General features: G+C 41.1%; 1 protein-coding gene across 1 annotated transcript; it reads left to right on the top strand.

Moving 5' to 3' along the window:
* The first annotated feature begins 303 nt into the window (after positions 1-303).
* LOC126457145 (enhancer of split mbeta protein-like) lies at positions 304-15324 on the top strand. Its single transcript, XM_050093216.1, has 2 exons — positions 304-507; positions 11711-15324. Exons 1-2 carry the CDS (start codon positions 346-348, stop codon positions 12341-12343), a joined length of 795 nt encoding a protein of 264 aa, XP_049949173.1. The 5' UTR covers positions 304-345; the 3' UTR covers positions 12344-15324.
* The last annotated feature ends 9102 nt before the right edge of the window (positions 15325-24426 follow it).

The following is a 24426-nucleotide window of genomic DNA, read 5'->3' as shown; positions in this document are numbered from 1 at the left end:
AGGAGCGCCCTTGTCGTGTGCACGAGGAATCCCGTGTAGGGGCGACGCGCTGCCATTCGCGTGTGCGTAAACGCGCCACAAGGGGCTGGAAAAGGGGGGGGGGGGGGGGTTGGAGGAGCGCGGGCACAGGTGGCAGTGTGTGTGGGAACGCGGCGAGCGGCGACTTTCCCACGGCGGCGGCGGCGGCGGCGGCTCTTCCTGGCCTGTGGCTGCACGCCACACCTGGCCGGGGGGCGGGGACGCCGCCTAGCCGCTGCCGTGCAGTGCTGCCCGCCGCGGGCCGACACAGACGCCGGCGGCCGCCCGAGCAGTCAGCACGCCTGCGCTGCCCGCACAGTAGCCGCCATGAGGCCCGACGCCAGCCAAGCCTTCCTGGTCGTGCCCGCAGCCGCCGCCGCCGCCGCCGCGGCGCAGCACCAGCACGGCATGCTGCACCACGCCGCTGCCTCGCCACCCACCTCCGACTACGAGGAGCAGCCCATCTCCAGGACTTACCAGTACAGAAAGGTCAGTGCCAACACCTCTCTGTTGACATGTTCGCCTTCCGTAATGAACTGCGATTCATTAGATATCATATCACAGCTTACGACAATTTTATCTTTATTCTAACATTACTGCGCGTTTCGATGGTTATGACATCATCATCAGGTAGATTAAGATATATTTAGATCTGCGAATTTGCCTGTGACATACGTCTCAGTCGTCCGTAATGAACTGCGATTCATTAGATATCATATCACAGCTTACGACAATTTTATCTTTATTCTAACATTACTACGCGTTTCGGTGGTTATGACATCATCATCAGGTAGATTAAGATATATTTAGATCTGCGAATTTGCCTGTGACATACGTCTCAGTCTTCCGTAATGAACTGCGATTCATCAGATATCATATCATAGCTTACGACAATTTTATCTTTATTCTAACATTACTACGCGTTTCGGTGGTTATGACATCATCATCAGGTAGATTAAGATTTATTTAGATCTACGAATTTGCCTTTGACATACGTCTCAGTCAACAAAATTCTTCTGGGTATGTGACAGCTGTCCATTATAATTATCCGAGCTGTTATGCCGTGGTCGGTTGATGAATTTTGTCTCAACCGACCACGGCATAACAGCTCGGATAATTATAATGGACATGATATTTCCGGCCGTGAAAGTCTACATTTTAGTATCAGTAACTCCAGCTGCCTGTCAGTGGTGTATACATTTACCACTGTCACCTTATAGCACGACCATCGAAACGCTTGGTGCCGTCAGAAATAAAATAAAGTTGAGTTAGAGTGTGTACTGACGATTTTTTTGCACGCTGTTGACAGTGTTTTTAAATCAGGGGTGTCCACCATTTTAGCTTACCTGGCTCACATTGGAATAAGGCGAGTACTTTTGGCCCGCACTTACCACTAACAATAACCGCTGAGGGAAATAAAAGATCGACCAATGAGAGAAAAGCATCGTGTGGCGCTAGTTACAAATAGAAAATATTCGGTTGATCATAACTTCACATCAACGGAATATTATGGAATTTTTTAATTACATATCGTATGATGCTCACTTCTGCTTGGGCAGCATACGGCCCCCGGGCCGCGGATTTTACACCACTGGTTTAAATACAGGGTCACTCCGAACTCCACCAACCTAATCTCGTGACGGTAGTTCCCCATAGCTCGTAATTATTTCAAAAACGTCATGTTTCAACAGGTAAAATCTGCTAATAAATAATGATACGTCTTTACTTCGACTTGATAAAGAAATCAGCTGTGCAGTCGCCAGTATGTCGACTGTTTCCACACGAAAAAGTTAAAGCTGAGTTTAATAAGTATCTATAGACGTTGATTAACAGCTGGCGTAACATGACTTATGTGTTATGTGTTGCCACAGTTTTGATATTGTTGTGCAAGCTGTTAAAAATAATTTTAAGTGAAATACCTGGATATGATCTGTGGGTCACATTGTAAATCAATAATTAGGAATCATCAGCTTTTGGCGATTGAAATACGACTTTTCTTTATTTAAAAAAATGTCAGTTGTTCGGAGATATGTTTCTCGTATTTTGGTATAAGTAAGCCGTAGTCTCCAGTGGCTCGTTCAGAGTAACTGCATTTCGTTTTAAGTTATACGTAAAACATTGTCTTTGCAGCTTTAAAAAAAAGCTGAAGTTTCCACTAGTAGTTACGTTCAATGAGTTTCTTAATGTCAGTCGTATGTATGATCGTACTGAGTGCTTTGATATGCATCAGAACCACTTCAGAGCATGTGGTTTTGCGCCAACGCTCTTGATAGATTAATAATTAGTCACGCTCGAGCACATGACACCGTATAAAAAGACAATATTAGAAAATAACTACCGAAACGTTGCCATAGTAGGAAATCTACATAAATTTGTTTTTGTTATAAGGTCAAATTAATAAAGACATACGCAGTGATAATTCTACTTAGTTTGATGGTAGTCTGTGTGGAAATATAGTGGAACAACTAGTAACCACTAAATTCATGACTGTTTACAATTACATATTGCTCGACGCCATTGTCGGTTTCAACCAGAATATTCATCATCGGGAGGCTTCAGTATGTTAATAAGACGAGTTGCTGATCATGTGTCTGATGTTTTTAATTACTATGGTACTGTGTAAATCCTGAAATTCCTGGGCATGGAACCAGAATGATCTTAGAGTTTAACAATGCGTTTCAACATGACCTGACTGTTTATGAGTAACTCCTTTAAAGCCTATTCGTATTATACTGTTGATTTCAGTACACCCACTATTGCAGTGATATTTGGGAAGGACCACGAATGTGTGAACAAAAAGTTTTTTTACAGTTCAAAGTTGATAATCAACGATAGCACATTCTCGTCACAATTATCGATATGTGAGCGTCTAATATAAATCGTTAGATACAAACAGCAGCTCACTCCGCACTTCGGCGAAAAGTGCGTTGCAAACACGTTTAAAAGTGGAAGTCTTGAATACAAGAAAAAATTCTGGAAAAGTCATTGTACATTGACAATTAATATAGAACGCTATTTTGAGCATAGTCGATAGATAATACCATTTGATACTGTTTTATTTTGTTGTGTTAAGTTACCCAGAAAGACCACTATGACCACCAAGATATAAATTTATCTATTGATTTATTTCTCTCCTTCAGAAAAATTGAATCTGTGTCTGAAGACAGGTATTTCATAACGAAATTAAGTCAGCAGTCAACCAATAGTCTACTGTGTTTGTTTTAACGAAACGGCACTACACAGTTTGCTAAGAATGACGTCAGTACTAAGCAACTGCGTGGAAGTGGTTACAGGCATGTCTACAGCAAGCTACATATGTAGCAATGTAAACAACGAGGTGTTAAGACGACCTTAAAGGGTCGAAGCTGGTTAAAGGTAAATATTATAAATAATAAGACTGGAATGAGATTTTCACTCTGCAGCGGAGTGTGTGCTGATATGAAACTTCCTGGCAGATTAAAACTGTGTGCCCGACCGAGACTCGAACTCGGGCACACAGTTTTAATCTGCCAGGAAGTTTCAATAATAAGACTGTTAAATAAATTTTCGCAAAACGGAAATGGTTTCCAGTTTGAATAGGTCATCGCCAGGAAATACTAAACGTTTTTCGTGGCTTCTAAATTGTGTTGCTGACATTGGGACCTGAGTATCGTATTGGCTGTGTTGTGTTTATGTGGCATGACTTTTAACTGTTATAATTACTTTTTTTATCATATCTAATGCAAACATTTTAATATTTCTTTACTAGACCTAGTAAAAAAGTTGAATCTTTTGCTTTGTGATTAATAGTGCTGCTACATTTTTATTTACCGTGAAACTGGAACAACTATTTTATATTCTACGCTCTTTAACGGCATCTGACAGAAATTGCTGGGACAATTCCTATAATTTTCTGTTAAACCTTGCACAGAAATAGTGGCAAATTGGTAAATATCAAATTTAAAATTGCTAACAAAACGCAGATTCGACCTGATAGCTCGACATGCTCATTGTAAAGCAATGGGACCTTGGCCGTTTTTGCATTTTTTCTTTTTTTTGTGGGGGGGGGAACGTGTAAGGGGACACTTAATCACCATTTACCACCAGTTTACATCTTTTCAGCAACTTTCAATTACCGCTTAAGAAGTACTCTTACATAAAAGAAGTTCCATGAAGATATCGATGCATAAACAAGTTACCAGCATTAACCATACACCCAGTTCGAAGAAAATAGATACCAAAAACCGTTTAATTTTATTTAATAATTGTATTACGCTTCCAGTTTCGGTGCCTCATTGACACCACGTACGTGCGCCTGTACATATCTACAAAATCATCAAGCTTACAAGAGAGATCTAATCTGTTATGCAACATCAATTGTCTGTATTTAAAATAAATGTAACATATGTATGGGTTAATAAAAGGTATAAAAAGCGGGATAAAAAAGACTGTAAAGTAAAACGCATGACACACAAACATTGGTCACGCAGTTGTCATGTACCCAGTCATTGTATTAATTAAAAAACCTTAAAAATACAATACTAAGGTAATATTACGAAATATAGTGAAACTTATGAAAGTTACTGTATTCTAATAACTAAAAAAGTTTTCATTGAGGTTATACTAAGTCATGTCGTAAAAGCATCAAATTATTCCATCCACACACTGCACTGTCACTTGAACAAGACAAGTATACATTATGTATACAGGATCGAAAGGCATGTGGCGTCAAGATAGGCGGTTGTAATTTGATTTCGCTTGAAACGGATCTTAAAGAAGACTGTAGGCATTTCTCGCATTGCCTTCATGTGTGCCGTGCCGGTAAAAATTCTGTGACACCAGAAGTATCCCATAAAGACTACGAAAATGTTGTTACAGAACACTAACACGTATTTCAGAAGTAATTTCTTAAATACTTGGACGTTTTCATTTTCGGTTTGTGTTTTACATGGAAAATGACGCGTTTCGGGAGTGTAATAAAAGTAACAGCTGTTAAATAACAATAATAAAAAGACGGTTTAGAAACCGGAAGCTATTGTTTCTCGAGGCATACGTGAGGGTATCGTTATCAGATGCCCCATGACGGTAGTGGTAAGATTGGAACAATTTCTTTAAAAAGCATATCCCACGTAACTAAACTTCCTGAAACGGTTATCTAGGTGGCAACGATTTTGAGCAGCGTATCTTCTACAAAAGCTGCTCTTGACTATAGGTCGTTAAATGCCAGAGCTTTGCCTTTCTTTTGGCGTCATACTTCGTAGTTGTCCAAGACTCCCGATCTTGCAGGCAGTCAGTTGTATACTTTTAGTTTCAATTTTCGTTGCACGGTTCTGAATGCATACTCTTACTTGAAAAACTTTCTGATAATGTCAGCTATAATCACGTCATAGTCGTGTAGGTGAACAATGTGTTCTGAGAAGTGATTCTTGTTCTTAGTACACCCGAACTCTTAATTCACATCAACGAAATTTTTGTGTTCAAAATTTTAAAAACTCAGTGTTTAAACGATGAAAAGTGTATAAATGAGTGTAAAAGAGTTTAAGTTGTCGTCAATCCGAAGGTTGTTTTGAATACAACAGTGTTTTACTAAGCATAATGTCCGAAGGGACTTGAGCAGCCAATTATAGGGAAATCTGTAAGGTAACGAACGCTCCGAACCACTGAGAAACGCGACATGTTTCATATAATAAACATTGCTAGAGGTGAAAGAAATAAGTGACAGACAAATATTGTGTGACTGATTGAGGATCGAACTCGGGAGCTTTACCACTTTTATTATTTCGTTGTTATTTTCTTCTTCCCATATTAAACTTCGTCGGCGTCAGCTTCATCGGCTTTCTGTTTAACAAACCACTTCAATGCAGTTGCTATCGTTGTCCTCACTGGTTGTGCATTCATCTTCTTTGATAGAAACAAAAATCGGTATTTTTCTTTAGGCTGAAATCAGAGAAATGTTACGGGGGAAAAACAGACGTATAAATAAATTGTTGCCACAAGCACTCCTCCTCTGCATGGTTTCCCCTTGTCGGTGTAAACTTGCATCTTACTGGTCTCAGTAAAATATGCCGATTAAAATTAGTGAACATTGACAACATTTTATATACATCAACTAACATAAACGACTCATCGTCTTTAGCATGCATCTGCCTGAAAGGAGAGCAAAACTTGCCTCCTCGTAAGTTGCAAGCATAAGAACGTAAAATCTCAAAATTTGCACAGCCGCACTAATTTTCATCATACCTCCGAGCCACCGAACCACATAAAAGACGAAAAAAAACTGGAAGATATATCTTTTTGTTGGTTGACGCAATAACAAAATCTGACTTTACGTAGTAATCTTTGAAAAAATGAGAAAGTCTGAAACTTATCTGATATATTTTCTTCTGGTACCATTCTCCCCTCTCCTGTTGGTTACTCAGATACTCCTACTGAAAACAAAATAAAATAAAATAGTTCAACTAGGAGAATTCTATACATCTTTAATTCTACAGTTAGCTAGCAGAAGCAAACCAAAGAAATCAAAGAAGATAATTCTTTCACTGCTTAATTTCACATAAATCTTTTTTTCACGAAATTTGCCAAAGGATCAGTTGAAGTCCACTTTCTTTCTATACCTGCCTAAGTTTCTTCATTTCTGGGCTCTCAGTAATGAGTAAAAAAATGTGCATGGTTTTAACATCACGGTAGAAATCCAAATATATACTTTTCAGATCCTCTGGGTTCTTATATTTACCATACCATTTGACTGGAGCTGTATATTGACCAGATACTGTCTAAAACACTGTGTGTAAGACTGCGCTTGCCTTGACACGCCAGAGTAGATATATTTTCTAATCCAGTTTATTCATTTACTCGTCTTGTGCTCCCTTACTGTCAGATGAAAAACACAAAAAGGATCACTTGCGTAGGTGAAAGCGATTGCAGAGTAAAGTTTAGAGCTACTAGTCAGCCATTGGAGGTGAGGCATCCAAAATTAATGGTGATATATGGCGATGAATAATCAAGCTGAAACAATACTTTTCTTCCACCAGTGACAAAGAAACGTCACGAAACACGAGGAAAGTTGCATAGAGTTATGAAATATGTAGGCTTACAATAGGATAGCTTCTACAACATGTCGTATATGTTGTTCTCACGCTCATGGTACATTGACTTTATGAAAGTAAAAGTATTACAAAAGAATCTGCAATAACGCAGACGTTCTTGTGGAGCTAGCTGATCAAGCTGCTGTCTGAGATGGCCCAATTATGGTTAATATTGGACATTAAAATGTTTACTATTACACCTGAACAAGTGCTCATTCGATTACGATCTCTATATCCACGGATTGTTGAACAACAGGCTTCCATTCACACCACTAGAGTCAAAGAGGTGGCATCTACACGCACACCACATTAACACTTTTTGTAAGCTTACAGCAAATGGCTCTGAGCACTATGGGACTTAACTGCTGAGGTCATCAGTCCCCTAGAACTTAGAACTACTTAAACCTAACTAACCTAAGGACATCACACCCATCCACGCCTGAGGCAGGATTCGAACCTGCCACCGTAGCGGTCGCGTGGTTCCAGACCCGAGCGCCTAGAATCGCTTGGCCACTTCGGCCGGCAGCGTACAGCACATAGTAATATTTTGTAACATTACCTAATGCTGCATTTAAGTGCAGGTCACACTTGATCATATTTTGTTCAGCACGTTTACTGTAATGTCTATGGCCATCGAAAACTTAATACACTGAAGTAACCAACCCTTTCTTATATTGAAATTCTTGAGCATAAATATCGATCATTCCGTTGTAGCCTCAACTATCATATTCATGACATATGTCAGAGCTACTTCGAATGATACTTACAGATATTTTGAAAACTCACTCCATCAATAATTTCTCATAACATCTTCTTATTACATCTTCGACGACTTCTCTGTTGCGAAAGAGAGAGACGGTAGTTTCATTCTTAATTGAAATTACCGTAGAGGTAACCACTTCATCGGTATGTGATGGGCACGTGTTAGCTCTTTTCGGCAAAGTGTAGACCATAGTACTTGCTGTACTTAATATGTCATGCAAGTCTGAACTCAACAGTGCGGGGATCAGGAAGCTACATTATCAGCTTACCCACAGAAAACGTTAGATGCAGCAGTAAGCGCTATCTAGTATAAAGCTGACAGAAGACTGGTATAAAAAGGGGGTAAAGAAAAACAAGGAAATCGAAATAATGCGTGGTACAATAAGCACAGGTGACGCATGAAAGATGTGGTTGTTATTATAGCACAGACATAAATATTTTTCTTCTTATCTTTTTGTGCGGTTATAGACGAAAAGTTGATTGTGCTCAACGGGCTTCCAGAAACTTCACAAAAAAATTAACTTCCAGATTTACTGCTGACGGTCTTAGACGTATTAAGTTTACAGAACGACCAAGTAATTGACTTGGCGATTTTTTGTAGCTATTGGCTGCTCTTAAAAATGTCAAACTGTCTTCACAATTTTATAATCTGGATGTCCTCTTCTTTCAACAGAGGGAAAATTTAGGTGTTATTTTAATAACTATAATTTTTAAAAAGTCTGCAACAACACCTGCAGATGAATAGCTGTTACCTCTTAAGTTTTTCGCAGTAATTTTTTCCGCTGTGAAGACAGAAATTACGTCATCCCATAAACACTTTGACAGCTCAATGCCTGCCCCGCAGAATCCGCTTCCCGAGAAGACTTCCAAAGGATTGGTAAACATACAAAGATATTAGCACGTTCCTCATATAAATTGTACATACGTCTTTATTTCGGTGTAAAACGTAGAATAGGTTGGATTTAAGGTAGTATTTAAGCTATTAGCCGACAATCTGGAAAACTGAAATTCTCTCACTGTAAAACAACTTATTCGTGTAAAGCGTGACATGTGATTACAGCTCGACGCCAAAATGTTTGTGTCCAACGACCTGTTGTTGGAGACATTATTTCGGCGTACAACCGCATTTTACGTTACTGAGTATCACGTAAAAGCGATTTATGTGACATTTCCCTGTTTACCCTTATGATAGGCGCTAAATGGGAAATGTTTTGTAATAACACAGCACTTGGTGCGATTGTAATACTTTCTCATTTCATTTGCCATGTGCAAGTGGAGATGGCGTTACAGGACACTAGTGAGGTGGGAAAAAAATAAACAAAAAGAAAAAAAAAGACGAGATTAAAGCTGACGTCGCTAAGGGACATTCAAATAATGGATGAGTCAGTTGGAAGTTTCTATGGACCTATTTCTATCATACATATTCCTCTCACAGTATTCCGACTACTCTTCAGGGTGAGGGGCAAGCATTAACTTACAATCGAACTTGTTGCAGAAATAATGAGAAATTGTTAGTAATCTGTACACGACTAGACGAAAACACTTATTTGACGAAAAATATATTATTTCTTGCAACTGAGCTGGAATGACAATTTCATGCTTCTGAATAACGTCTTATTGCTGACATAGTCGTCTTCATCAGGTACTGCAAGCGAACATTTCCACGATATCTTTTGATGTTAATTACGATTAGTTTAAACTGTTACCCTTGTGAGAAACAATTCTCGAAATGTCACCATCCAGACAACTTCGTTTCTAACGGATTATGCGCTGTTTCTCTCTTACTTGCAAGGCCTCACACTGCTTTTGCTAGCTATTCATTGCAAATGTACAGTCTGTGAGGAGGTTCCTCTGAATATCTCCAGTCAGGATGTCACCCTGCCCGTTAACAGAAAAGAAACGTTTCATGAAGCAAAACCTGTCATATCATCAACACAATAACATCAAGATACCTCCTGCGGATAAATTTTGTATTGTATTCGCTTCTCAATTCGAAGGTAATTGGCAGTTATGTTAGTAGCCCAGAAAACCTACAGTGATGCTTGGCGTACTGTATAAGGACATCACCACACTACAAAAATCTAAAGAAATTCCCTATGCCCTGATTCAGTTGTACTTTCAGCGCTGTTTCCCACAGGCCACGGCATAAGCAGTAACAGCCCGGCATGAAGCTTTGCATGGCACTTCCTGATGTTCTTTATCGTGTCATCCAAAACAACAAACAACAATGGCGACAGAGTTCTAGTATGTTGAACTCCACTTCTGATCTGGAACCAGAAAGAATGACTTTTGCCAAATCACACATAGCTTTTCAGTACCTATACAGCATCTGAGTCTTCCCGATCAATTCTTCAGACACGCTTCTATTTCTCAGGCACTTCCAGGTCTTTCCTCTTTTTACCCTGCAATAAGCCTTCTCGATACGAAAGAACAGTCCGATTTGACCGTCAACTTTCTCCCAGTATCTCTCACCAACAGATGGGCACAAGATTTTTTTTGCTGACTTGCTGAACTTTTTGGCCTGATTTTATGATGTTCCTTTTCTAATTGTGGCTCCAATTTTCACAGAATGTTGAAACGGGAACAGTTGTTGACTCAGTAATATTTTATTATTTACAACCGGTTTCGGAATGATAGAATTTCATCTTATGGCATACAATATAGATTAAAGGAAGTAAGACTGCCACTCTATTTCATCAGTGGAATGTAAGTTCCGAGTTCCACTTCATACAACAGGGAACACAGAAAACCGATAGCAACTGTCCTGTTGTTCGTCTGGCTATAGTAATAGGTCCTGTTCCCTACTTTATGACGTGGAACTCGTGACATCTCTCTCTACCATATTGCCTTTTTTTTATTTTTATTGGAACCTCTGGTCTCTCCTTCTAGCCCAGCCTGCCTCTCTCCAAAGAAGATGTTTTCTGTGTAGATCCTCAAACTCTTTTACGCACTGTGAAGGCGTGAAGTGTAGCACTCCTCTGCAACGTAACGTAACCACTATGGTTCCACTTCGAAACAACAGGAAACAACTCATTTTCCAAACACAAACATGATACCCTTTCCGAAAACAAAAAATACGTTTCTCTTTCAAAGCTAATAAAACTCCTCTTCAAAAAGTAAATAAGTTTCCTCCTCGGAAATGAATGTTTCCTTTTCGGAAATGAATGTGGTTTCTACTTCTAGCACAAAATTGCTCCTCTTCTAAAACAAACTGGACTTTTTATCTTTGTTAAAAAAATGTTGAAATGTGTGTGAAATCTTATGGGACTTAACTGCTAAGGTCATCAGTCCCTAAGCTTACACACTACTTAACCTAAATTATCCTAGGGACAAAATGGCTCAAATGGCTCTGAGCACTATGGGACTTAACATCTGAGGTCATCAGTCCCCTAGAACTTAGAACCACTTAAACCTAACTAACCTAAGGACATCACACACGTCCATACCCGAAGCAGGATTCGAACCTGCGACCGTAGCGGTAACGCTGTTCCCGACTGAAGCGCCTAGAACCTCACGGCCACACCGGCCGGCTATCCTAAGGACAAATACACACACCCACGCCCGAGGGAGGACTCGACCCTCCGCCGTTTATCTTTGTCTAAAATAATCAATACTGATTTTTCAGTTATAGGAAATGCAAACGCCTTATAATGTTACTCGTATTATGAAATAAAAACCATGTAATTCCGCCATGATTGTTTGTCGATATGTATCTGCTACTTTTATAATAAATTCGATACATGTATCCTTCATATATTTTACTACTGCCTTTCTACTGATTTCCACTACTGTCAACAGTAGACATGTGCCACTGTTGTATATACACGATGTGTTGGCTAACAAACATTGTCGTCTCGCCTTGGCAGGTGATGAAGCCGATGCTGGAGCGAAAGAGGCGCGCTCGCATCAACAGGTGCCTGGACGAGCTGAAGGAGCTGATGGTGGTGGCGCTGCAGGCGGAGGGCGAGAACGTGAGCAAGCTGGAGAAGGCGGACATCCTGGAGCTGACGGTGCGCCACCTGCACAAGCTGCGCCGCCACCACGCCCTCGCGCTCACACCGGAGCTCGCCTACGCCGACAGGTTCCGCGCCGGTTTTACGCGCTGCGCAGCCGAGGTGTCGCAGTACCTGGCGGGGGCGGCGACGGCGGCGGAGACGGAGGGGTCGGGGTCGGCGCCGGGGGCGGGAGAGACGGGCGCCGCGCTGCTGCGCCACCTGGCCGCGTGTGTGCGCCACCTGGAGCAGCGCGGGGGTGGCGGCTCTCCGCCCCCGCCTCTGCCGGTACACCAGCCCGCCAACACACCGCCTCCATCGCCTCCACCCCCACCACCAGTGACTCAACAGCACCACCACCAGCAGCAGCCGTCTCCTGTCGAGACTCCGGTATTAACCGCCAGGACCACTTCAGTTCCACTGACGCATGACAAACTGGAGAATATGGACATAACAGAAGAAGAGGTGGAAGACGCACAGGCATCGTCTGTTTGGAGGCCGTGGTGAGCCAGCACAGAAACTGGTTTAGTGGCGCTAGTTGCATATACCAATGGTCTTTCTACGTGTCAGAATGTTGTTCAACATTGAACAAGTTTAGAACTAAAAATTACTTAGCTTATACAAATTGACTGAGTAAGTCTTTTTATTTTGATTTATCCATTACAGTATCAAACAAATACAGAGACGAGACTGGAAATTAAAATTCGTACCATCTGGTAGTCTCCACCGTTTGCTGGGTTCTTGTCTGACATAGGACGGTGTACCTATACCGCTTTCGGGTGTTTCTGAAGCCATTTGACTATGTACATGCCCTGTCAGTCAGTGGGGAGTATCCCTGATGACGTACCACATGTCCTGGAATTACATGCCCGTCATCAGCGTGAGGTCATGCTGTTTACATACATGGCTTTAAACGTTGCACAAGACGGACGTAACTCATAGTCAATATGAGCATGAATTCATAAAGTAATAACTGCACCTGTCATGTGTGCATATCAGAAAGTGTATGTCTCATGTAGAATTTAAAAAACTTCTTCTATTCTGTTTGGTCCAGATGTTCATCCCATAAGAACACATCACTCTCTTTTACGATAATTGTAAAAACTTGGGCAGAGATTTTTGAGGTAATGTCCAGCAGTGGGATTAATATGAAGAAATGGTATATAGCTGCATATATATCTGTATTTCACAGGCCCCCTTATCGTACAGGGCGGAGGGTGCTTTGTGTCCTTACCCTCCACCTTTCCACTTCCAGTAACGAATGGCACGTAGGAAGAGAGAGTTCGTGAGAGCTGGAATCTCCCTGTTCTTGCTCAGGAGGAAGTAATATATTGATTGACTTTTCTTTGGACGTCCACACTCAGAATTTTAACAGTAAAACAGACTTCATGCACAATGATTCCCTTGTAGCGTCTTCCACTGTACTTGGATGAGCTTCTCTGTGACACGAGGTTATCAAACGAATCTTTGACAAAACTAGATTTTCTTCTTCATATCTCCTTTATTTCCTCTGTTCCTGAGATGCCCAAACAACTCAGTAGATTCAAAATCTTAAACATGACTGGAGCTCAGCAGCTATATAGATATGAAGAGGTTGAAAAAAATCAGCCAGCCAGTTGCAAAATAAAAGTTTACTAGCCCTTGATCTAGGTTTCGGTATTTCTAAACATATTGTCTTCAGAGGGAGTGGGTCTTGTTACATAGTCTAATGTACCACCATGTGATATAACGAGTCCCACTCCCTCTGAAAAAGATATTTTTAGAAATGTCTAAACCTAGGTCAAGGGATAATAAAACTTTGTTTTGCAATTGGTTGCCTCATTATTTTCAAATGACTTAGTAGATTTGTGTGAATGAGCTGTGTTATCAGCGTTTAGTACTTAGAATGATACAAGAGATGAAAAGAGAAAAATAGATTTGAGGTACATGCAATACAGTTATCCCAGCAAGGGTTGAGCAGTAATATATGACTGGCAGAGTAACACACTTAGTCTGTCAGAAAGTTTTGAGAGGTTTATATATTTTTGTAAGACTGTTGTTTACATTACAAACATGGATACACAGTTTTCATTCAAAATTCAAGATTATTCAGTCATAAAAGTGTAAGCTTCATGCTACAGATTTGCCGTCCATACTATTCATCTGTAAAATACCACTCTTATAATCCTACAGCTTCACATCATGTTCAAGCCACATTCGCAGGTCTTTGTTTAGCATTTCAGTGACTTATGGTGCTATGTCATCTGTTTCTGTTATGCAATTTTCCGAAAATACAAGACCTAAGGTATTCCATGTATTACTGATCAAAATTGTTCATATTACTGAATAAGTATTTTAAAATGTGTCATATCAGTGTATACTTTTAAATGTTATAATCTGACTATTTTTGTATTTTACCAAACGGTAGTGAAATAATGTGCATCTCCTGTCAAAGACATGGTTCACTCTGGATTCATACTGCTCCTGCCACATAGAGTAACAGTGATGCCACTTCCTTGTTGTCTTGTGTGTGGACTGTGTAGAGTGTTACTGTTATTTGAAGCAGCTGTATATTGGCTTATGAGGTATTATTGGTTGTAGCTTTAAACATATTCATTGTTAAATTTAATTATCAGTTAGAAGCCTTACAGGCTATTTCAATTTTAGTTCATTGTTAAGAGTATATTCTGTAATAGTTTAATATTATGCTACACCAATGTTTTTTAGGAATCCTATTTATTTATTAGACCCTACCAGTAAGGTTACTGCACATTTATTAGAGTTAAGCTTGAATATTGAGGTATTACTATATTTTTAAATGTTTCCCAAAAGTGATATGCCCAATAAGAGCAATATTTTTAATGACATCACCAGCAACACTATATTTCAAAACGTTATTTTATGCATAATGAAAGGATCCTTTACTCAAAAACTCAAATATTTGCTCTTCACTGACCTACATTAAAAATGTTCTAGAAATCTTGTACATGTAATATCTTAACAAGCTGATAGTTTAGGAATTATATCACCTACCTTATGCTGTTAACAAATTCTATATGAAATTTTTTGCTGTCGAGTTAAAAGTGGAAATGACCATAATTTTAGATATTTTCAGGCAGTGTTAGATTTATATATGTATAATATACTGAACTGATTTTTCAGTCCATAATTTTATTCCTGTTATACAGTAACATTAGTTTCAAATGACAGCACCAGTTATAAAATATCAACTTTACTGCAAAGACAATATTATCTTTTATTTTACAATGGCTATAGTGAAGTAAGTTGAAGACTGTACTTTATTGCATACTTTTAATCAATGTGGTAATGCAAATATATGCAGTGTACTTAAAACCTACCATGGTATTCGTGAAAAGACTGTGATATCTCCCAAGTACCTGAAAGTTAACTCTGTACTGCATTAGTTCACTTGTAAGTACTCAGAGAATTATGTTTGTAGCAAGAGTGTTTCACCTAAATGTATAACACAAATAAAATATGATAGTAAATTCTGTGTTTTATTGGCAGCCCCATAAAAATCTTTTAAGTAGTATTTATTAAAGTTTATGAGAACTCCTGGACATATGAGAGAAGTGTTACATTGGAGACATACTAGATGATGCAAAAGAAGACTTCATGTAATTAGATACTACACAATTATAAATATAAAATTTCAGTTGTAATGCGTTGTGAAAAAAATTACTTTTTCCTTACCTTACAGTATTAAAGCTACATACATTTTGATCTTCTGCAACTATTGTCATCTTTGTGCCTGTAGCCTGGAGTTTCACTAAAACTGGAGGTCTACAGTCTTGAGTGATTTTCAGTTCTAAGTTCTTTTTTGAAGTTCTTTTATTTCGTCCACAGATTTCACAATAGCTCGTATTCAGATTCAATTTATTGCTGTGATAATGTTACAATATTTGTTTATCAAACAGGTGAGTACTTGTTCAATGGAAGCCTTATTAATAAATAAAAATGAGTAAGTATGGAAGAATTTTGTTTGCAATGCTCTTGTCAGATACATGTCAAACCAAAAGGCTGTCATACCATTTCAGTCTTCAGGCAAGGCTAACAATATTCTACAGATCTAATTTCACAACTGGTAAAATATGTTGCAATTACGGAGTGAGTGATGCATTTTAAGAGTAAATAATTTTAAGTCACGTTACATTATGTTTGAATTTCTGTATCCAGAAATAGGAAATCTAATTTGTTAAACAGAAGGACTGATTGAGTAAATAAAATTGGCCAACAAGGAGAAATCATAACAAGAAATGTAATACAGAACATAGACTTGCCACAAATTATCATTTCTGACTGTTCCTCCTGTTGTTCTCACCATTTTCACTGTGGAAACAACATTTAACGGGCTAGAGCGGTAGCAGTATTACTCATTTTATTCATGTGTACATTGCTCTTACAAGGATTTTGGATACGTCTTGGTATTACAACTCAAAAATAACATAATTATTATAAATAGGCACATACATACTTGCAGCTATCGTTTGACAGGGATGAAACAGTACTTGGTCATGACCTTATAGGAAGAACCATTCCAGCGTTTTCCTGGTGTAATTTAGGGAATGCATAGAAAATATAAATGAGGATGGCTGGATGAAGATTGGAGCCTCCACCTTCCCACATATAGGGCCACACTGTTTAAAACGGTTCTACCTCATTTGTTATGTCACTAGTGTACTATACTGTTTTACAAACAAGTTATTTAATAATGTAGGCACAGTTCATTTCCAGTCACTGCAAACACCATCCACATAATATTACACTACACTCACTGCTAAAATCAGGACCGTCCACAGGTACTAAAATGCCAAGAGCTGTAACGTAACTGGCGAAAGAGTTCAGTCACATGAACCTGCTATTTGGTAATGCTTTGTACCTGAATGTGGTGAGTTTACGTTCTCAGTTACAGACACGAACAATTACACCATCTAAATGATCAGAAACAGTACAGCCATTATAAACTGTCAGGTTATCATTTGATAAGGCTTACAAGTGAAGAAGATATAGCTCAAACTAAAACTGGAAAAAATCAATATGCCCATGAGACTTTAAGGCTGTGAGATGACACGTGGATACAGGAAAGATTTGGAAATTAAGCTTAGTAAATTCAGTCGGATATGTGGAACAGTTAACTGAACCTTTAAAAACAAAACTGGGATGGATATTCAAAGTAAGTTCTGCAAAACTGTTCCAGCCCCCACACTGCTCTATGGAAGCGAGACGTGGGTAATTACCAAAAATCAAGAAAGCAGTATTCAGGCTTAAGATACAAAATTCCTTAAAAGAGTTAAAGGCTACACAATAAAAGAATAGGCCAAGGAATCAAAATATTAGAGAAGGAAAAGAATTAAAAATTGTTAGTCTAAGTAATATAATTTGAGATTAAAAAGAAGAAGAAGGATGAGGAGAAGAAAGAAGAAACACTGACACCTGCAACTTCAGAGTTTTATTTTATTTGGAAATATTGCAGGTATATGTATAGTGAGGGAAAAAATTACAGTACCAAGATGTGTGACATAAACGAAAGTTTGTGGGCGTCTGAAAGACGACATCCATTCAGACTTCAATTGTGTGTGATATCTTATGGGACTTAACTGCTAAGGTCATCAGTCCCTAAGCTTACACACTACTTAACCTAAATTATCCTTAGAACAAACACATACACCCATGCCCCGAGGGAGGACTCGAACCTCCGCCGGAACCAGCATCACAGTCCATGACTGCAGCGCCTGAGACCGCTCGGCTAATCCCGCGCGGCATTCAGATTTCACGCCAGTTGCTGAAGAGTGGCGCTAGTACGCCACTGTAAGAAAGCGTATGAGCTTTGCTTTAAATCTACGCTGTAACGGTCGTGAGCGTTAGCTGTCTTTGCGATTGGACGTGTTGAGTTGACGTTGGACAAGAACGCCTTTAAGGCGACATACATGCCAATGGAAGGAGGTCGTGTAGTATCGCTACAAGAAGCCGAATCATCCTTCTGCGATATTGCAGGAAGACTTGGCACAAATGTGACCATTGTACTTGATTGCTGACAATAGTGGTCACGAGAACGTACGGCCGCAAGAGGACCGGGCTCCGGACGGCCACGTGGCACTACCGAGAAGGGAAAGTATAGTACAAAATTGTTAAGGCTTTCGTGGCCACTTGTTGACAAACTGCCTATTGGCTTCTGTCTCGGGTTCTTCGGCCGACGTTCATCTAATGATTTTTCTGACGTTTCGCCAGCACGAGTGGCTGGCATTGTCAAAGCTTCACCCTCCATTGCCGGTGGTGAACTGGAGGCGAGCTCGCGGCCGCAGACTATATGTACCTGGCGCGCCAACGTCCGAGGGCTTCTCCGCGGTCATTTCCGGTGCGGTTCTCCTCTTGCTACCTGCAACGGTCGTTCCCTGCAGTACGGGCAGTCAGGATCCGTTTACCTTAAGGCTTTCCTCTTTCTTGTTGAAACTGTTCGCGTGTTTTTGGATTTCTACAGCTTCTCTGAACAAGCGCGTGTGATAGTGCTTCTCTACAGCCAGAATTTCCGTGTCGGCGAATTTTATTACGTGGTCGGTCTCATTAAGTGCGTGCTCTGCCACGGCCGATTTCTCCACCTGCCCCAACCTGCAAAGTCGCTTATGCTCTTTGATCCTGGTGTTAATTGATCGTCCAGTCATTCCGACATAAACTTTTCCGCATGTGCATGGTATACGGTATATTCCCGACATTGCAAGTGGGTCTCTTTTCTCTTCGCCGATCTAAGACACTCTTTGATCTTCCTTGTCGGTTTGAAAATCGTCTTTACGCCGTGTTTCCGCAATATACGGCCGATTCTGTCCGTCACTCTGGGAATGTATGGCAGAAAGGCCGTACCCGACATTTCTTTTTCTGGTTCCTTACTTCGCCGAGTGTTTGGCTCTGTTACACTTCTAATGTAATTTGTGGAGTACCCATTGCTCCGCAGAACAGTTTCCAGGTGTTGCATTTCTCGTTTGAGGTGTTGAGGCTCACATATTCGTCCTGCTCTCGTTACGGGCGTACTAATCATGCCTCTTTTCTGGCTCGGGTGGTGGTTTGACAGATTGTGAAGGTATCGGTCCGTGTGTGTCGGTTTCCGATACACGCTGTGTCCCAGGTTTTCGCCGTCCCTTGTGACCAGCACATCTAGAAATGGCAGTTTCTTGTCCTTTTCTACTTCCATGGTAAATGTTATGTTGGCATGGAGGCTGTTCAAGTGTCTCAGGAATTCACCGAGCTGTTCTTCACCATGGCTCCACACCACGAAAGTATCATCGACGTACCTGTACCACACCTTAGATTTGCAAGTCGCCGAGTCCAGTGCCTGTGCTTCGAATTGTTCCATGAAGAAGTTGGCCACCACTGGACTGAGAGGACTACCCATGGCGACACCTTCCAGTTGTTTGTAGAAATCGCCATTCCACGTGAAATAGCTCGTGGTGAGACATGCATGGAAGAACTTTTTGATGTCTTGCGGGAACATGGAACCGATGTGTTCCAGAGCGTCACCGAGTGGCACTTTTGTAAATAACGAAACAACATCAAAACTGACCAGGATGTCGTTTGGCACAAGTTTCAGTTTCTTCAGCTTCTCAATGAAATGTCCTGAGTCCTTAATGTACGTGCCGGTCTTCCCCACGTGTGGCTGGAGCAGAGAGGCCAAGTGTTTCGCCAGTTTATACGTTGGTGAGCCAGGAGCGCTAACGATCGGTCTCAGTGGAACGTTGTTCTTATGGATCTTGGGTAATCCATACAGCCGAGGCGGTAGGGCTTCTGTGTTGCGCAGGTTTCTCTGTATGTCCGCCGGCAGAGAAGACTCCTTGATTAATCGATTCGTATTCCGAGTGATACGCTGCGTCGGATCTGCGCTCAGAAAAATCATTAGATGAACGTCGGCAGAAGAACCCGAGACAGAAGCCAATAGGCAGTTTGGAAACTATAGTGTTCGACTCATGGCTCTGGCGCATCGTGCTGCATCTGCAGCAACAATTTGAGCAGCAGTTGGCACCACAGTGACACAACGAACTATTACAAATCGGTTACTGCAAGGATAACTCCGAGCCAGACGCTCTGTAGCGTGCGTTCCATTGACCGCAAACCACTGCCATTCGGTACTTTACTGCTGTCAAGAGAGAGCTCATTGGAGGGAAGGATGGAAGTCTGTTGTGTTTTCTGATTAAAGCCGGTTCTACATCAGTGCCAGTGATGGCCTTGTGGTGGTTAGAAGAAAAACAGTCGAGGACCTACAACCAACCCGCCTGCGTGCCAGATTCACTGGACCCACAGCTGAAGTTACGGTCGGGGGTGCGATTTTGCATGACAGAGGGAGCACTGTCGTGGTTATCCCACGCACCCTGACTTCAGATGTGTAAGTCAGTTTGGTGATTCGACCTGCCCTGTTGCCATTTATGAGCAGCATTCCAGCTGGGTTTTCCGACGGGATGACGTTCGCCCTCGTACCCCTGTTGTAAACCTAACGTGCCCTACATGGTGTCGAAATGTTGCCTTGGCCTGCTCAATCATCAAACCTGTTTCCAATAGAATACATATGTACATCGTCAGATGACATCTCCAGCGGCATCCACAAGCATTAACCGTCCATGTATTGACCGATCAAGTGGAACAGGAATGGAAATTCATCCCACAAGCTGACACCTAGCACCTGCGCAACACAACGCATGCTCGTTTGCGAGCTTCCATTCAACATTCTGGCGGTTACCCCGTTTATTAATGTACCAACATTTCGCATATCTCGCTCTTACATTAACTGTGATCTTGCGATGGTAATCACCGTAATATGTTACCTAGACGAATGTATTTCAGACGTTTCATCACTCTACATTAGTCGCCGAAGTGGCGTCAAATCGAAAGACTTGCACCCGGCGAACGGTCTACCCGATGGGGGGCCCTAGTCACACAACATTTAGATAATTTTTTTGGTGTTGCAATTTTTTCAGTTAATGTCTCTTCACCAACACACAATTATTGGACAACTGTGGAGTACGTATGGTTATCGACGGTGAAACATTTTGTAGCGATTAGTTAACTAGATTGTTTAAATGTTCACTTAAATGTGAAGGGTATTTTGACACTACACTTGTTGATATAAAAGCAAACGAATGAGGAAACAAATTGGAATCTAATACACTACGGTTCTTTAATTTGGGTAATCCATATCTGCTATCTGCTGTTTCAAATGCGAACATGGATCTTTATGTCTCCAAAAATATAATTACGTACACTAAAAGATTTATAACGAAAACAGAAAAAATATATTTTACTTTCATCAAAGTATCCTCCCATAGACTTAATGACTCCCTCACAAACTCGAGACAATACGTTTCCGTAGGTTTTGCTAGTCTGTTTGATGCCAGATATCCCAGAGATATTCCTTGCTTATTATAGGAACTTTTCTGATACTTCAATGCACTTCATCCCAGATCATTTCAATGGGATTACACTCCGGGATTTAGGGCGGGCACATTATATCTTCCACTACTTTCTGTTTTACCTTTGTTGCAGAGTTATTCTTACAGAACGCCGTCCGAAGTTTTATGTCATTATCCTGTTATAAGATGAACTCTTTCCCTATTAAGCGCAATTCACATACTGTCATATTGTACTGAAATATGAGGTGATAGTGCTTCTGGTCTACACGCCCTTCTATTTTCACTTTGTCGCCAACTCTGTCTTCTGCAAAATACCTCGAAACCATAACAGAACCCTCACAGGTAGATTCATTGATGGGTCACCCTTTCTCCTTCAGGTCGGCAAACAAATGTCCTCCTGGTAGCCAAAATCTCTTAATATCGATTCATCTGTGAATAACACTTTTTACACCTTTTATACGTTCACTTACCATGTTTAGTTGTCCGTTCGTGTCTCTTTCCTTTATTTAAGGACTTCAGAAGCGGTCTCGTCACTGCCACACGTTCTTTCAAGGTCGCGTGCATGAGTCACTTTTTTACTGTTGTAGCTATACGTTTTCTGTTGCTCATTATTAAAAATCCTGGGCCAATAATGATGAATGTGTCGTCACTTTTAGTTATTTTACGAGGTCGCCCTGCTCTTGATACGTCCTTATTGACCTGTTGTCTTCTGGCGGTGCCGGATGCTGTGACTGAGCGGTTCTAGGCGCTTCAGTCCGGGACCGCGCTGCTGCTACGGTCGCAGGTTCGAATCCTGCCTCGGGCATGGAAGTGTGTGATGTCCTTAGGTTAATTAGGTATAAGTAGTTCTAAGTCTAGGGTACTGATGACCTCAGATGTTAAGTCCCATAGTTCTCACAGCCATTTGAACAATTTTTTCTTCTAGCGGTGATGGAAGTATTGCACTCTCCAAATGTTCAAATGTGTGTGAATTCCTAAGGGACCAAACTGCTGAGGTCATCGGTCCCTAGACTTCCACACTACTTAAACTAACTTTCGCTAAGGACAACAGACACACCCATGCCCGAGGAAGGACTCGAACCTACCGCGAGAGGGGCCGCGCAGTCTGTGACACGGCGACTCAAACCGCGCGACCACTCCACGCGGCTTTGCACTCTCCCTAACATGTCTACGCTAAATTGCTTCGCAATATGGGGCATAGATAAATCTACTTCTCTGAGAGCATTTCTCTATGAATATCTCCACTCTTAGAGCGGCAAAACGATGTGCACACTGTCAACTGCCACTAAGGAACTGAAGTGCAGTAACCATATGGCTGTATCGTACCACTGCTTGAAGTACACAGCGGACATCACATCACTAGGGGTAACAACAGGGTATTATGGTACGGGCATTCATTTAACACACACTTGAACAAACGTACCAGTTCAGGTAACTATTTTGTACGCTCACAACACTCTTCTGGCTAATATTGCACGTAGATGAAAATAAACACGTAAAGCTAATAAGTTTACTATAATTTTGCTATTCTTTTGCTTACTTGGCTACAGCCTTGGCATTACACAGGGTGGTTTAAGTACAGATATTGAGATAACTGGTACATCGGTATGTGCCCACTTCAACTTGTTAGTTGCCTTTTTCTGTGCGTAATATGGCTCTGAGCACTATGGGACTTAACATCTATGGTCATCAGTCCCCTAGAACTTAGAACTACTTAAACCTAACTAACCTAAGGACAGTACACAACACCCAGCCATCACGAGGCAGAGAAAATCCCTGACCCCGCCGGGAATCGAACCCGGGAACCCGGGCGTGGGAAGCGAGAACGCTACCGCACGACCACGAGATGCGGGCTGTGCGTAATAGTCTTCCTGCAAACACATTACATAATTTACTACTTGATGATTTCTGCACATCGTAACTGCGCCGTAAAGTGGACTAGGACTGTTAGAATAGTCTATACTTTAGTGTCCACAAGTCCACAGTTCAGCACATGAAATAAGTGGTCCACATAAGTTCCTTTCCGAATTCTAAGAAATAAGAAAACATTGAGATGACCTAATGGAAAACCAATAGACATCATTAGAACACATGGAGAAGACATGTGGCTGCGGCCGGCCGAAGTGGCCGTGCGGTTAAAGGCGCTGCAGTCTGGAACAGCAAGACCGCAATGGTCGCAGGTTCGAATCCTGCCTCGGGCATGGAAGTTTGTGATGTCCTTAGGTTAGTTAGGTTTAACTAGTTCTAAGTTCTCGGGGACTAATGACCTCAGCAGTTGAGTCCCATAGTGCTCAGAGCCATTTGAACCATGTGGCTGCGTATGGCCGACTACATGAAGAACTTGCGGGAACAGCTTTCATCCAACAGTGGGGCGAATGGATAATGGCATATTTTACACACACTAAATAAGAGTTTAGGACTGTAACAGCAAAAGCCTTCCAGGCGTTAATGAGATTGAGAGATATGGCATCGAGAGGATTGTGAATTCTCTAGAAGCCGATTTTCAGTGAACTGGGTGAAGTTTTCGAAAGCTAACTGACTCCACCCTCGCCAGTGTTCTCAGTATTCGACGTAAAAAGTGTGACTCCTATCGACATATACTCAATCCTACAGAAAGTGGAGACCTCCTGAGGTGAGGGACGCCTGGAGAGCATACAACAGTAGCCACTGAAGGCTGCGAAAGGAGGGGGATTGACGAAAATGGGACCGAATTGCCTTCATATCAATAAAAATCGTTGTTTATACTACTCATATCGCCTTCTAAACGACTGGATAGATTTGAACCAACCTTGGTACACGCGTCACTTTCTATCTGGAAGAGAGCATTTGTGAGTGTAAGAAGGACCTGCCTCCCTACAGAATCACAGCTCAGGAAGTCTGGGACAATTTCAACCGAATGTTTGTTGATAAGAGACTCATTACTTGTATTATTTGTGTAAAACTGCTGTGTGGATAACATACCCACAGCGAAGATGTTGGGTTTAGGTGGCCACGACAGGGAAAAATATTCTGTGACGGTTGATGGCAGTATCCAATACCAAGATGTCTTTCTTTTTTGTCCCTTATATATTACATCTTGAGACTTCATGATGTTTCAATTGTCCTATAACCTCCTTATATTTTTATTAAAGGATTTTACGTTCAGTGTTCCAGTTCTCAGAATATTTTTGTTTTACCATGTCTTAGAATTGTTTCTAGCCT

Source organism: Schistocerca serialis, chromosome 2 (assembly GCF_023864345.2).
Source record: "Schistocerca serialis cubense isolate TAMUIC-IGC-003099 chromosome 2, iqSchSeri2.2, whole genome shotgun sequence".
Classification (NCBI taxonomy): domain Eukaryota; kingdom Metazoa; phylum Arthropoda; class Insecta; order Orthoptera; family Acrididae; genus Schistocerca; species Schistocerca serialis.
This window is presented reverse-complemented; position numbering and strand designations above follow the sequence as displayed.

Bases quoted from the DNA above. Each gene is read 5' to 3' on its own strand.
- LOC126457145 (XM_050093216.1), top strand. From the start codon at position 346: ATGAGGCCCGACGCCAGCCAAGCCTTCCTGGTCGTGCCCGCAGCCGCC. The intron at 508-11,710 runs GTCAGTGCCAAC...TCGCCTTGGCAG, and splicing joins GGACTTACCAGTACAGAAAG to GTGATGAAGCCGATGCTGGA.